The sequence below is a fragment of the Aristolochia californica genome, unplaced genomic scaffold (assembly GCF_029961685.1).
Source record: "Aristolochia californica isolate CCGP_79_NKW_82.1479 unplaced genomic scaffold, dmAriCali1.0.hap1 SCAF_14, whole genome shotgun sequence".
NCBI classification, from domain to species: Eukaryota; Viridiplantae; Streptophyta; class Magnoliopsida; order Piperales; family Aristolochiaceae; genus Aristolochia; species Aristolochia californica.
Window position 1 is genome coordinate 6,428,100 of NW_027181815.1, and position 13,314 is coordinate 6,441,413.

The 13,314-nt window shown below is 36.2% G+C and overlaps 1 protein-coding gene across 5 annotated transcripts; it reads left to right on the forward strand.

The window, feature by feature from the left end:
* The first annotated feature begins 3,955 nt into the window (after positions 1–3,955).
* Positions 3,956–12,180, forward strand: LOC137949943 (AT-rich interactive domain-containing protein 6-like). 5 transcript variants are annotated; one of them, XM_068796203.1, is made up of 14 exons: positions 3,956–4,118; positions 4,379–5,202; positions 5,368–5,407; positions 6,036–6,088; positions 7,564–7,609; positions 7,877–7,969; positions 8,114–8,236; positions 8,725–8,776; positions 8,862–8,937; positions 9,218–9,314; positions 9,406–9,456; positions 11,504–11,596; positions 11,676–11,788; positions 11,875–12,180. In XM_068796203.1, the coding sequence occupies exons 2-13, from the start codon at positions 4,427–4,429 to the stop codon at positions 11,778–11,780; spliced, it is 1,605 nt and encodes a 534-aa protein (XP_068652304.1). In that variant the 5' UTR covers positions 3,956–4,118; positions 4,379–4,426; the 3' UTR covers positions 11,781–11,788; positions 11,875–12,180. The 5 variants fall into 5 exon arrangements, with proteins under 5 accessions (XP_068652304.1, XP_068652303.1, XP_068652301.1 ...); XM_068796202.1 differs by having other exon boundaries at positions 11,888–12,180; XM_068796200.1 differs by having other exon boundaries at positions 11,676–12,180.
* The last annotated feature ends 1,134 nt before the right edge of the window (positions 12,181–13,314 follow it).

Here is a 13,314-nt window from a genome sequence, read left to right on the forward strand (position 1 = left end):
AAGAATAACTCTCCTCCTCTCTCTTCAAAGAAGAGCGTTAATGGTGTTACAATGGAAATAAATATCCAACATGAGAATGTTTGACCTGATTTCCATCTCCTGAGATCTTACATGACCAACCTCTATGTGGGTTTAAAAGTACTCGATGACTAAATCACTCCAATAGTAGGTGAGGGGCTCAAAAAATGAATTTGTCTCTTGTTTCTTTAGTAGGGGCCTCAATTCACACAACTCATTCAATAACTTGGTCTCTATTAGCTACCAATTTTATACCTTCTTCCTACTAAAGTTTGTGTTAAAAATAATACTCAAAATATGCATTTAGATGTTGATAGTTTGTAGGATTCTTACTTAAAAAGATCTTAAAATTCTTGTTGAATTCTGAAATCCTCTTACTTAGAAGATCCTTAAATTTTTTGTTGAATTTTGAAATCCTCTTCTCTATCTGAAGCCAATTAGATGCACTTGGAGAAGAAGACCTTCAGACCTCCTCTTGGATGTCGGAGGGATATAGAGGCCTAGGAGGAGGCTTCACACTCTTCCTATGGTGACCCCTCCTTAGGGAAATGAGAAGGTTGTCCTCGACATGTTTGGTTATTGATAGTGCTTGAGAGGGCACGAGCGGCCAAGAAGGTGGTTGCATAGACTTTGTCTTCTTACTCACCTGTTGCAAGGAACCTCGTCTAAACTTCTTTTCACCACCATTATGCTCAAAAATGGATTTGAGAGAAAGAAAGATGGAGAAGATGACACTAAAAGGTTGCACAGGTAGGAGATATTTTGATTTTTATTGAAAGGTCGTGCATAACTTATACCATCAAATAAAGAGATTGAATCCATGGTAAAGAGTCTAACTCCTTTTGTAATATCAAAAGGCAATAAAGTCCAAAGGAGTATAGTATGATTGAACAAAGTTTAGAAGTACTAAAGTCCAAACGAGTTGACCACTCTTATTGGAGTCAAACGCTTTGTACCAGAAAAGTGATATAAGAAGTTAACTATTCAAAACAATGGATTTTGAATTTCAAATAGAATTGAACACTTCGGTAAGAAGTGCAAAAGTCCAAAGGAGTTGACCATTTTGAACTAGAAGTACTCAAAGAGTTGATCACTTAAAACAATGGGGTTTGAATTTCAAAAGGCATCAACCACTTCAATAAGTCTACAAAAGTTTAGAAATGTCAAAGTGCAAAGGAGTCGATCACTATGACCAAGAAGAAAAACTTCTAATACAAAAAGAGTTAACCCCATTTGAGAAACCGTCAACCACTTCAATAAGTCTACAAAAGTTTAGAAATGTCAAAGTGCAAAGGAGTTGACCACTATGACTAAGAAGAAAAGCTTCTAATACAAAAAGAGTAAACCCCATTTGAGAAACCGACCACTTGCATTATATTGAAGCAAGCCAAAAACCTAGGAGTTGACTTTATGCTACCAAATTTTAAACATATATCTAAATGTTCTAGGTTTCAACAATGTGTAAGTGACCTACCACATATCTAAAAATAAAAATAGGATTTAGCACATATTTCATAATTTTTGGACTTGATTTTTTGTTAAATATTAAAATATTATTTCCTATCCATAACAACTAGTTTTTCGAATATTGGAGAGCCTTCTATTTAACCCAAACTTGTCCGACCTAACAACATATTATTATGTTGGGAGTCATCGTCGTATGGTGTCTTTGTTTCTTAAGTGAATCACTAGTTAGTTTTCTTAATTTTGCATAACCAATTATATTTGCTGCTTATTTGCTTCAGTAGTTGCATTTTTGTTCATATAAGACTCAAACATTGAGGAACAATTGGTCAACTTATTGAATGATGTATTCACTATTTTTTTGCTTATTGTTGTTACCAACTAAGGAATTATTGACTATCACATGCATGATCATATGTCTTGTAGTTTTTTAGGAGTTATTACAAGTCATTTATTTCTAGCAAACATCTGGTGAGAAAAATTAAGAAAAGCAAAGCACACCATCTATTAGAATATTTTGAAGTATGACTTCATCTAGTGTTTCCAGCATAACTATAACAAGTAATAATCAACTTTAATAGTTTATAAATTTAATCAAATCAGTACTTAACAATCAATTCTTAGTAGTTCATAAAATCAAACTACCACTTCTTCCTTAAATGCTTCCTAGTAGACTGATTGAAATAAGGTGACTTTTAGAGGTAACTACCCTTCCTCTTTCGCTTTGGCCGCTCAACCCAAACACCGTGGCCACGTCCTATGGTCTACAAGGGATGAAATGCGCCCCATGACAACCTTGTAGTAGACCACATGCCAGAGATTATATAGTCTAGGAAGGACCTATTGGCCCCAATTAGGGGTATTCTACAAAAAATGATCGAATGGAGTTCAGTCTATTACCTCCACCATGTGGCTAGGTAAGGCAATGTTTGAGAACAACTTGTGGATCCTCAAAGACCCACAATTCGAAGTTATAATCACCCTCTTCCCCTATATACACTCCAAAAAAAAAAAAAAAGTAAAATTAATCATGCATTGCCAATAAACTTATTCATGACAAGATCATAATGTCAAAGAAAAGAGTTATCGTCTCTCTTAAGGGAGAAGGGGAGAGCATCTCACAGGATGTGGCATCGTTAATCACTACAGCATTTATGCACTATGAAGTAGTGCCTACTTTCGGTTGCTCCATAGGAGGAATAGGATATAACAGAGTTGCATTGTCATCCCTTAATGATGACATGATTGGCTATCCTGTCTTTGGGTATTCTTTGTTATTCATCGCTTTCTCATATTCACTACAAGAAATTATAAAGAGGAAACCATTAGAAATACAACATGCTACAATAATATAGTAAACGTTACTGATCATTATTGGTAATTGGACACAATATATAATTAAAAATATTTTTGTGAACCACCTATAAAACAGAAAATGTACCACGTAAGAGAATAACCTAGTCTAGAAATATTAAGAATTTTCTAGATACTACTATGTTACTCTCAAATAAATTCCTATGTTACACCCCAATAATGTACTTTGATAATGATAAAGTTGGACTATGCTCAAAAGTCCCTGAAAATACATTTCTACATGATCAAATACATGGTTTTTTCAAATTCTAACTTGCAGTTCTCTCTCTTTGGCTTAGAGACTAATAAAAATTGCTTGAGCATAGCAAAAATAAAGAAACTTTCAAGAAATAAGCAAAACAAAGTTTTTTCTAAATAAAAAACAAAAATGGTTTCTCATAAATGGATCCTTGAACTTGCTTTTTGTAAAAAGGTCCTAGAATCAATGTACACATCCAATGACGTAATATATTAATATCTAAAAAAAGATAGAATGATAAAATGGATCCTGGACACTTTTATTGCACTATAATAGAAATGACAAAAATGGTACTAAAACCATTTATAAAAATACAAGATATGAAAACCTCGCCTCAAATACAATCTCCCTAATTTTGTTTCCTTGACTTCCAGTTAGAGGAAAGACATTTTAAGACACTAGAGGGAATGACTGATAAAGGATACAAACAATTCCAAAGAATGTGACAATTTAAAAATTCCAAAGTTTGAGAATAAAGAAGGGATTGGGAATGGTTGTGCTTGGGTTGGGTTCAAGGAAGAAAATACATGACCATTCATGGCTTCGATAGAGCTCGAAACCATGGGTATTTTTGTCCCAAAATTGACAAGTTATAATTTCATCATCTTTTGAATAATCATAATTCTACAAATATTTCATTATAGATGCGTAAATTTACCTTTACTTTTCAAGGTGGGACATTATTTACAACAATGGATAATAAGAAGATCATGGCAAGCCTGCGCAAGTGGGTCTGGGAGATGACACGTGGCTCATTTTAATTTATGAACGGTGATTACTACTACGATGCTAAAGGTGCCCAGGCGAACGACCCGATTGAGAACGAAATATTAATCGGAACAGCGGGTGCGTACGTGTACCACACCCGGCAATCTCTGATAATTTCCCTTTTGCTGTTCCCCGTACTCCGCTTCGTAGTCGAGATTAGGGTTCGGGATACGTTCGATGCCAAACTCTGTGTCGCCATTGAAGCCTCATTTGAGCTCTTGGGAAGCTGATTGTCAGGCAAGAATTACCCGTGCTGGTCAGTTCTTTTGTTTGCGTCTTAGTGTTTTCCTTACTCGGCAAAATCATCTTTTTTGTTCAGGAAACCCTGGCTTTTTAGGACTTGGATTTTGCGCTTATTCTGTTTCTATTTTATTTTATTAGCTATAAATCGTCGAGGTGGTTGCCACGCTGTGTGCGTCTCTTATTGCATGAGCAATTCTTTCTTTTTCTCGTCGATCAACAGGAATTCAGTGGTGTTTTGTTCGCGTAACCGGAGTCTTTTGACGGGTGTTGTAGGTATTTAATTTTTAAGGTCCGGAGGATCAGCAGTTTGACAAAACGATAATGAGCGAGGCGAAGGAGAAAGAAATGAGTGAGATACACGATGAAGAGGAAATAGGGCAAAATTTGTCAGAGGCACGAGAGAACGAGGTTGGTGAAATAAAAGTCGCACAAGATGATAAGACAGAAGTGGGAGAAGAAGTTACTGTGGCCAGAGAAGATGATAGAGGAGAGGAAGCTGCAGAAGAAGCGGGAGAGGAAACAGCAGGGCCTGAGGAAACAGAAGCAGAAAAAGAAGGGGTCCAACCTTCGAGCGGAAGCCCTTCAGAAAACATTGAAACCGACCAAAAGGATCCTCAAGTCCCTTCGGAAGCTATGGCTAGTGAGCCAACCGCGACTGTTGAACCGCCTTCTCCTGGACATATTGTTATAAACCAAACTGAGGAGACGTCACAAGTTAATAATGACAATGACGAACAACAGGTTCTGATTGATGAGCCAGAAAATGCTGCAACTTCTGAAGAGAATATAGATACAAGTGTCAAAGAAGAGAATGGCGAAGAAACTATACAGAGAGATGGGGTGATTGATGCAGATATTATTCAATCAAAAGAAAATTTTGCACAGGAGGTTCCTCTCAAACAGGATATTACGGCTGAAGAACCTGCCGTAAATGCTAATCAGTCATTTTCTTTTGATGCTCACATGGGTGACGGTGATGAGTCTGGTACCGAGGAAGAACAGGCTGCATTTATGAAGGAATTGGAGAATTTTTTCAGAGAAAGGAACTTGGAATTCAAGCCACCTAAGTTTTACGGGGAAGGACTGAATTGCCTCAAGTAAGTTCCTTTTTTAGGTTTTTCTTTTGGTAAAACAACTTGTTTGGTACAGGCTGCATTTAAGTGTTTTCTCTATCTCTCTCTCCCTCTCCCAAAAAAAAAAAAAAAAAAAAACTTCTTTGGTCGTATTAAAAATTAAGTTCTTGTCATTCTTTTATTGGATAGGCTGTGGAGGGCCGTTACTAGGTTGGGTGGCTATGACCAGGTATGCATGCGTTTATACCTGTTTCTTTTCTCTTCCAGTAATTTTTATTTATCCTTAAAAGATATGATACACTTTAGTTACGGATTTGGGTTAACAACTAAAAATTTAAGATATAATTTTCAAATATTGCCTCACGTCTCAGGCACACCACGAGTTCTTTGAATGTTTTGGTTGTCAATCTGATATATGTTGAGTTAAATTTCATGTTTTTTAAATCAGCATGAAAGATCTGTTCATACGCTCCTTCCTGAGAAGTCTTTCGTGGATAACTCATTCAATAATGAAATAAAAACCTTTGGCTCACTGGTGACATAGGAGGATTTCTACTGTGAAGTCTTGGTTTAAAGTCTCACTAAGCTATGAGGTTTAACATTAAAAAAAAGAATAGTAACTTAGAGACCGCATATTTCTCCATATATTGTGAAGATACTAAGCAGTAAATTTGGTAAGTTCATCATTTAAATGAGGAAACAGAACCATAGTTGGTCCTTTTGTCAGCTAAATTTTCCAGGTTGAAACTTCCGTCTTTCGTATATTTCTTCTGCAAGTGTGGATGGTTCTCTTCCAATTAAATTTCTGAACTTTTAGTTTCTACATATGATGACATGGTTGTGTATGGTCATTTCAGGTGACTTCATGTAAATTGTGGCGTCAAGTTGGTGAATCATTTAAGCCCCCAAAGTAAGATGCACTACTTTGAAGCTTATACTCAATGTTTATTAAATTCCAGTGACTTCAGTATATGGAATAGATTTTCATGAAATCCTTGTGAGTTCTGTACATGGAATTGATTCTTTCACATATGATCATTTCATTTTGTTGCTCGGGTTTTGTACTCAATATAAAAAAAAGAAAGCTTGGTTGTTGCCTCTAGAGCATTATCTAAACTATATGCATGAAAGAAAATCTTCATTTAAGGACAAAGGCAAAATCTTTGCTACAGCCTGAAAGACTTTGCTAGCTTTGCTCCTGCAGACTTGATAGTCACTCATAACTGACAGTAGCCATCCATTTCGTTTATATTGTTCTCTTCAACAGTTAATAATCTAAAAGTTAACATGAATGGCACCTCTCAAAGTGATACAGTATTTTGGTTTTGTAGTAGTCCTCTTAGATATATTATTTAGCTTTTTTACAGAGGGGACCTGAGCTTTAAGACTTTTTCTTGGATGATTAGCTTCAATTCTTGATAATGTCATATTCATGTAGCCTAGAACAAAGAAAAGAATTAGAAAAATGATAATATATTGGACCAGGGTTGTCCATCTAGGTTTCTGATACCAAATTGGGGGTACCTGAACTCGAGTATGTCTCAGATTAGTCATCTTGTCTTGTGAGATCAGCTTGAGTTCATCTGTTATTTGCAGAAAGGGATAGGAGCATTATTACATTGTAAATTTAATCTTCGTGGTAGGATTTTTATTTTTTAGGATTTGCTTTTCTTGTCCTTTCAAATTTTTATTTTTGTCTCTTATAAAGATGGATTTTCGTATGAAGTATGGAAAACTATGCATGTATTGAAGGACATAAAAACTATTGGGCTCTTCTCCTCCGTGGAGACATTGGGATACTTTTAAGGAAATTTTAGATATTACCTCAATTGTTTCTTGTTGTTGGACCCACATTCCGAGATCCGCAAATTCGGCGGCAGATGTACTTGCTAGGCAGGGAGCTACCCTACAATCACTGGTTGTAAGGGAAATGCTCCCTCAAACTTTGTAATTTTCTTCTGTTTTATTAATACATCTTTTTCAAAAAAATAAAAACTAATGGGCTCATTGCTGCAAAATATGGAATTGGTCATATCAGCAGTCTACCTCTCTATCACTGTCTGCACTCTCTGTCATTATTTCTGCATTGAGCTTGCTCTTGTAGTGCAAGAGGAAATAGTGGGTCCCATTTCATTTTGCATGAACAATTTGGGAGCACCCTTTCTGACAAGCTTTATCTCTCAACCTGATGTGATGAGCATACCCATGCTTCACATCACAAAGTTGTTTTCTATCTGAATTTTGCTTCTTCTTTTTTTAAGTATATGGAGTATATTGTTCCTTGCTTATGTAACTCATTCTTCTTATTTCAAATAATTTTCAAAAGGGATCTTTTACCTTGTTGCTATGAAAAAAAGATCCTTTACATGGTGTTTATGCCTGCAGGACCTGCACTACTGTATCTTGGTCGTTTAGATGTTTCTATGAGAAGGTGAGCATACTTTGGGTTCTAAATTTTCAGTATGATAGTCAATACCCTTTTCTCTTTTTGGTTATTTTACTATACCTGAACTAGTTAACTCATGATTCATGTGTGTTATCTTCCATGGCCCGGTTCTTGGACTTGCATAGCTGATTAAGACTTGTAACTCATTACTGGATAGATTTTATGGTCCAAAATGCAGTGTGCAACAAGTCCTTGTGAATGTTATTTTGGCCTAGTTTATAATGTCATTATTTTTCTTATTTTCTTCTGCAGGCACTTCTTGAATATGAAAGGCACAAAGTGCGTGGTGGTGAGCTTCGTGTTGCTACTAGTCCTCTTTCTGAACCTGTGGGTGTTGATAATCAGGTTAGTGTTAGTATCTTTTTGTTACCTTATGTGAAATCACATATTTTCAGTGAAATTAGAGATTAGTTTTTCCCCAATCCTTGCAAGTCTACTTGACTTTATTTAGCATGTACCTCGTGTAAGCCCTATGTTTTTTATTGTCAGGTGGGCGGGAGTCAAGCATCAGGATCAGGTAGGGCTCGAAGGGATGCTGCAGCTCGTGCCATGCAAGGTTGGCATTCTCAGCGTCTTCTCGGTAATGGAGAGGTTGGTGACCCAATCATTAAGGTTTGTGGATATTACATCACAGCCACTTATCCTCTGCCTACCCATGGTAATGGCAAGGATTTTGAGGTCATTTTCACTTGACTCAAGGGTACTAGACTTTGTGAAGAACCAAGATGAGAATTCTTTGCTCATGAAAAACCTTAACATGCAATGGACCTGGTGAAAGTTCTGGCTGCCTGTAGGCAATCTGTAATACATTTTTTTTAAAGCATAAAAAGTCATTAAAATAGGAAATAAAATGTATTGAGAAATGCTATTCCTGTGGGGTGGTTGAAGAAGGCATTAGTTGATTTTGGTACTTTCTTTTGGGGAAAGGGGTGGGAGGTTCCTGGGTACTTTGTACTTGATATGGTTTATATTGGTGGTTTCCAGCAATTTGGGTGATCCACCTTTATTAGACGCATCGCATGCATGGATTGATCCCCCTCTGTCTCCCTCTCCCTCTCTTCTGCACCACTGTGCTAACAGTTTGTGTGTGTCTTGTGCAGGATAAGAGCTCAGTTTCTCTGCCAAAGCGCGAGAAACAACTGAAAAGCCTCAGTATGAATCCTGAATTTTTTATTAGGAAAGAAGCATCTGAAACTTGATCGCTTTGTTGTTGTTCTAAAATCGATCTGTTGTTCAGGTTTGCTTAAACGCAAAAAGCCATCTACATTGGAGCGTGCTGTCAAGGTTGCAAGGACCAAAGGAGCTAACCCACGGTTATGATCTTAACACCTGCTCTGTTCATTTCTCCTGGACTGGATACTTATTTATTGTTTTGTCATGTAACAGTTATTTAGTTCTTCTATTCTTCCCAATGAGATTCAAATACTTCTTTCTTTTTCTTTTTCTTTTCTTTTCTTTTCCTGAAGAGTGAACTAAGGTTCAACTTGATGGCTCCATATTTCAAGTATTGGTTGCTTAATGTTTGCACCTTCTATCTGTCTCTCTTATTGTAATCTGCTTCTTCTGCTTAACATCGAGGTTTTATTGTTACAGTGAGATGCAAATAGGTTCACAAGCTGTAAGAATGGACACAATGGTTGCTGATGTTGGACCAGCTGCTGATTGGGTTAAAATTAATGTGAGGAGAACTGTAAGTACCTAGACTAGACTAATATTGGCTGCAGAACCTATAAGTTTTCTGATTTTATTTTTGGTATAGTGATTTATTCTTCTTTTTGCAGAAAGACTGCTATGAAGTGTATGCTTTAGTCCCTGGTCTTTTACGTGAGGAGGTGAAGTTAACTCTCTTATCCTTTTGTTCATACTACCAAAAATTTTAATTGATGTGCTTTGCTTTTGATCCTTGGATCTGCCTTTCAAGTCTGAATTTATGGCATTTGGTATCATTTTCAGTACAAAGACTGTGTTTTTAAAGTATGTCATATTATCTGAGGATGTGATGAAACCTGACATACTGGTTGGTATGGTTAATTTTCCCAATTAACTCATTTGGATGAAAAATCCCTGGAAAAATGCAATACTCTGTTCATAATTTGAAATAGAGGAATGCCAATAAGATTTTTTTTTGTCTTCCTATTTAAACTGTCTGAAGCACTGCTTATGTAGGAATTGTAAGCCTTGATGTCTGAGGTGCTTTCTCATAAAACAAGGCTTTTCTCATATTTGAACCTTTTGCTTTTGTGCTGCATTCATCTGGTTTTATAGATTAAATTGGGACAGCAATCAAATTGCTGGTATTTGTTGATTGCACAGGCTGAATGGGCACATTGGGGTGTTTGTTGTGTGGTGAATGCACACATGTTTGAGATTTTTTTTTAAGCAATCAAATTGCTGGTATTTGTTGATTGCACAGGCTGAATGGGCACATTGGGGTGTTTGTTGTGTGGTGAATGCACACATGTTTGAGATTTTTTTTTAAACATGGCAGATAGTATGATACTGCTCTACTGGAAGTTTGTGATTTTGCTCAAGAAAATCATCTGATATAATATCGGAGACCCTTCAAGTGGCAAAAAATGTCCAGTGATCTGTAGTTTGACTGCACTTGTCATTCTGAATTTGTAAAAGTTGGCTTCCACGAGAATATTTAGTGTAAACATTGCGTGTTTGCTGAAGTAAGAGTTGAGAAGTAAAATGTTTTAATACGTAAGCCATTTAATTATTGGAGATTTTAATAGTGAACTTCAGTATGCTTGAATAACTTTTTAATTATAAAATGTTACAGTTTGAGGCTGTTGGACATTTGGCTCGATAGCCACGTGGGAGACTTCTAGTTTCAGGTCTCGAGTTCAAGTCTCTCTAGGGATTGGGTGTAGTGTGTGTTTAATATGCATTGTAAAAATACTTATTTGGAGGATCTTCCTCGTGGCAACTGTTTTCCCTCTATAATATGTTGGTTGTCTTCCATCTGATAGTAAATGTTAGAGGAGAATTTTCTTTCTCCCATATATTAGTGGATGCTCTCTTGTAAATGAAACTATTTCCCATGATTTTTCTATTTTGGCAAACTTCTGTTGTAGTAGTCTGAATTTACTTCCCTCTGATAGTAAATGTTAAGAGGAGAATTTCCTTCCCCTCTTATTAGTGGATGCTCTCTTGTAAATGGTACCATTTATTGTGATTTTTCTATTTTGGAAAATTTCTGCTGTGTCTTTCCATTCATAATCATTTGTATTATCTATTTAGTTTTTCATAACAATGGGAAAGTGGTTGATTTCAGTGAGGAACCTCCCGAGGGAGATATAATATATTAGGGAGTAAGATAAAAAAGGTAACCATAACACAGAGTAAAGAAGATGGCTCACAAGGGGTTTGATTGTGTTATCCACAAACATTAAATAACTTTATTGGACATGTGTGCAGATCTTAGCATTTTGTGCCTTCTTTATCTTTCTTTAATATTGTTTGATTTCAAATTTTTGAGAATATGAAATCTTTTGTTTTCTCATCTACTCATGCTATTCATCTCTTGACTAAGAGATGGGTTGAATAGGTACATTGTGTGGAAAGTGAAGTCGCAAAAGTTTTGAATTTGTTAAAATGATATCCAGTGGACGAAGGGAGCCTGTTGAAAAGGAACTTAGGTTTAAGGAACTGGAAAAACCTCATGTTGAAAAAACAAAGGCGCAATGAAATAATTGTGTAATGCAGTAACGGTGGGAGTCAGTGGTGGAAATCTTATCTGAATATTAGTTTTCAATTGTAGGAATGTTGTATCTTTAACAAACTGAAAATTTGGACTTGACCATGTTTTATTTTTTGTTAAGTGAAAAAATTGCAAGTTTTCTCAACTCTCTTGTGCTTCTGTTATTTATGCAGGTCCGAGTGCAGTCAGATGCATCTGGCCGGTTGGTTATATCAGGTGACCCAGAGCAACCAGATAATCCATGGGGTGTTACTCCCTTCAAGAAGGTCTAACTCTTTACTGTTTTTTAGTTTCTCTTCTAAAAGACTCAGCTTATTGAAGAGGGTAGTTTATTTGTTTTGCCAGGTTGTTAGCTTGCCTTCAAGGATTGATGCTCATCAGACTTCTGCTGTAGTTACCCTCCATGGGCAGTTGTTTGTACGCGCACCTTTTGAGCAGTCAGATTTGTAGGGAAAGAGGTACAGATCTGGTAGTGTGCATTCTTCCGCTATTTTAATGCAGAAACGAGGGTGCGGAAGAGAGATGAAGTAACAGTGCTCAATAGGCATACTTTTCAGGTTTACTTGTTGGAATCTGTGTCAATCAATCAAGGGCATTCTAATGACAACTGACGCTGATGCAGTTTAGAGCAGCAATGTCTACGTTCTTATATCATCTCATATTTGTCAGGGAAGAAGAAAAACAATGTCCGTAGTATTTCAGTTCAGGCTTATCTAACGAGTTGCTCTTCAGTTGGTAAAGGACAACAGACCGGAGTTCTTTGTATCTTTTGTATTTTTCCTACTGAGATTTGACGCATCCTAAGTTTTATCTGAATGCAATGCAACCACCCTCTGTGAATATTTTTATTTGTGGCCCCGTGCTTATTCTTGGTCACTCACGTGGCCACCCTAGAAACACTGATTGATTGCATTTTGTAGAGAATTCTCACACGCCATTCTATTCATTGTATTTTTGCAAGAGCTCGAAAATTCTCCTACCCTCCGAAATTTGAAGATCGGGAACGCGGTGTCGTTAAACTTCTTTTCAGGGGGGACGGGGACACAAAGAGGTTGGATTTGATTGCATTAAATTCTCAGGAGTCCTGCGAGGTATAAACTCAAGAGGGAGGAGAGAAGGGTGAATATGTTCGTAGATTTTTGCTATCAATTTTAAACTTCTATTTAATTGAATTATGTGTTAACACCTCTTTGTGATTCCCTTTTTGCAGTCCTGATTCCAAATTAATAACCAATGTAAATGTAATAAGCTTTATATTGAATATATACAATTTATACTAGTTTACAACCCAGACTAGGTTGGTTTCTCCACTCTCAAGATATCTGTAATTTGGAATTGAATTCGTTATGTATGAAGGTCTAACAACACCTATATTAAGGAGTAACAAGAGCTAATTTATAGTGTTACCATATATGAACCTATTTCACTCAATTAGCTATAATAGTTAACTTACAGAGCTCATCCTCACAAGGGTTTACAATATAATAGGCTCACCAGTCTAGACACACACTTGGATTTTCTTAATTGCTTAAAAGCTTAGATCCACAAAGTGATTCCATCACAATAAACTCGACCCACTCTTGAGGAGATAACATCACCTCCATCTTAGCTACAATAGCTTCCTTGGTGAATTGAGTTGTGTTAGTCTTATTTTCACTAAGTTTGATCAAACACAATGCAATTGGCTACTAGCTTATAATTGAGTAAACTGCTTTACAGTATAATCATAAGTAAATATACACCTTTTCTATATGCCCTTCCAATTTTCATAGTAGCTCAATTTAATTTCTAAAAAAATTGATTTGAAAATAAGAAGCTCTTTGGAAAACAAAATCTATCAGAGAATACAACCCTTTAAAGCATTTATGTGAACAGTGATGAAAACATCAATATCTGAAAGTATAATTTACTAACTTAGCAACAAAACTACTATGTACAGTCTTAGATTTAAAAATAAAGGTTGTGTATTTAACTATTTAAGAGA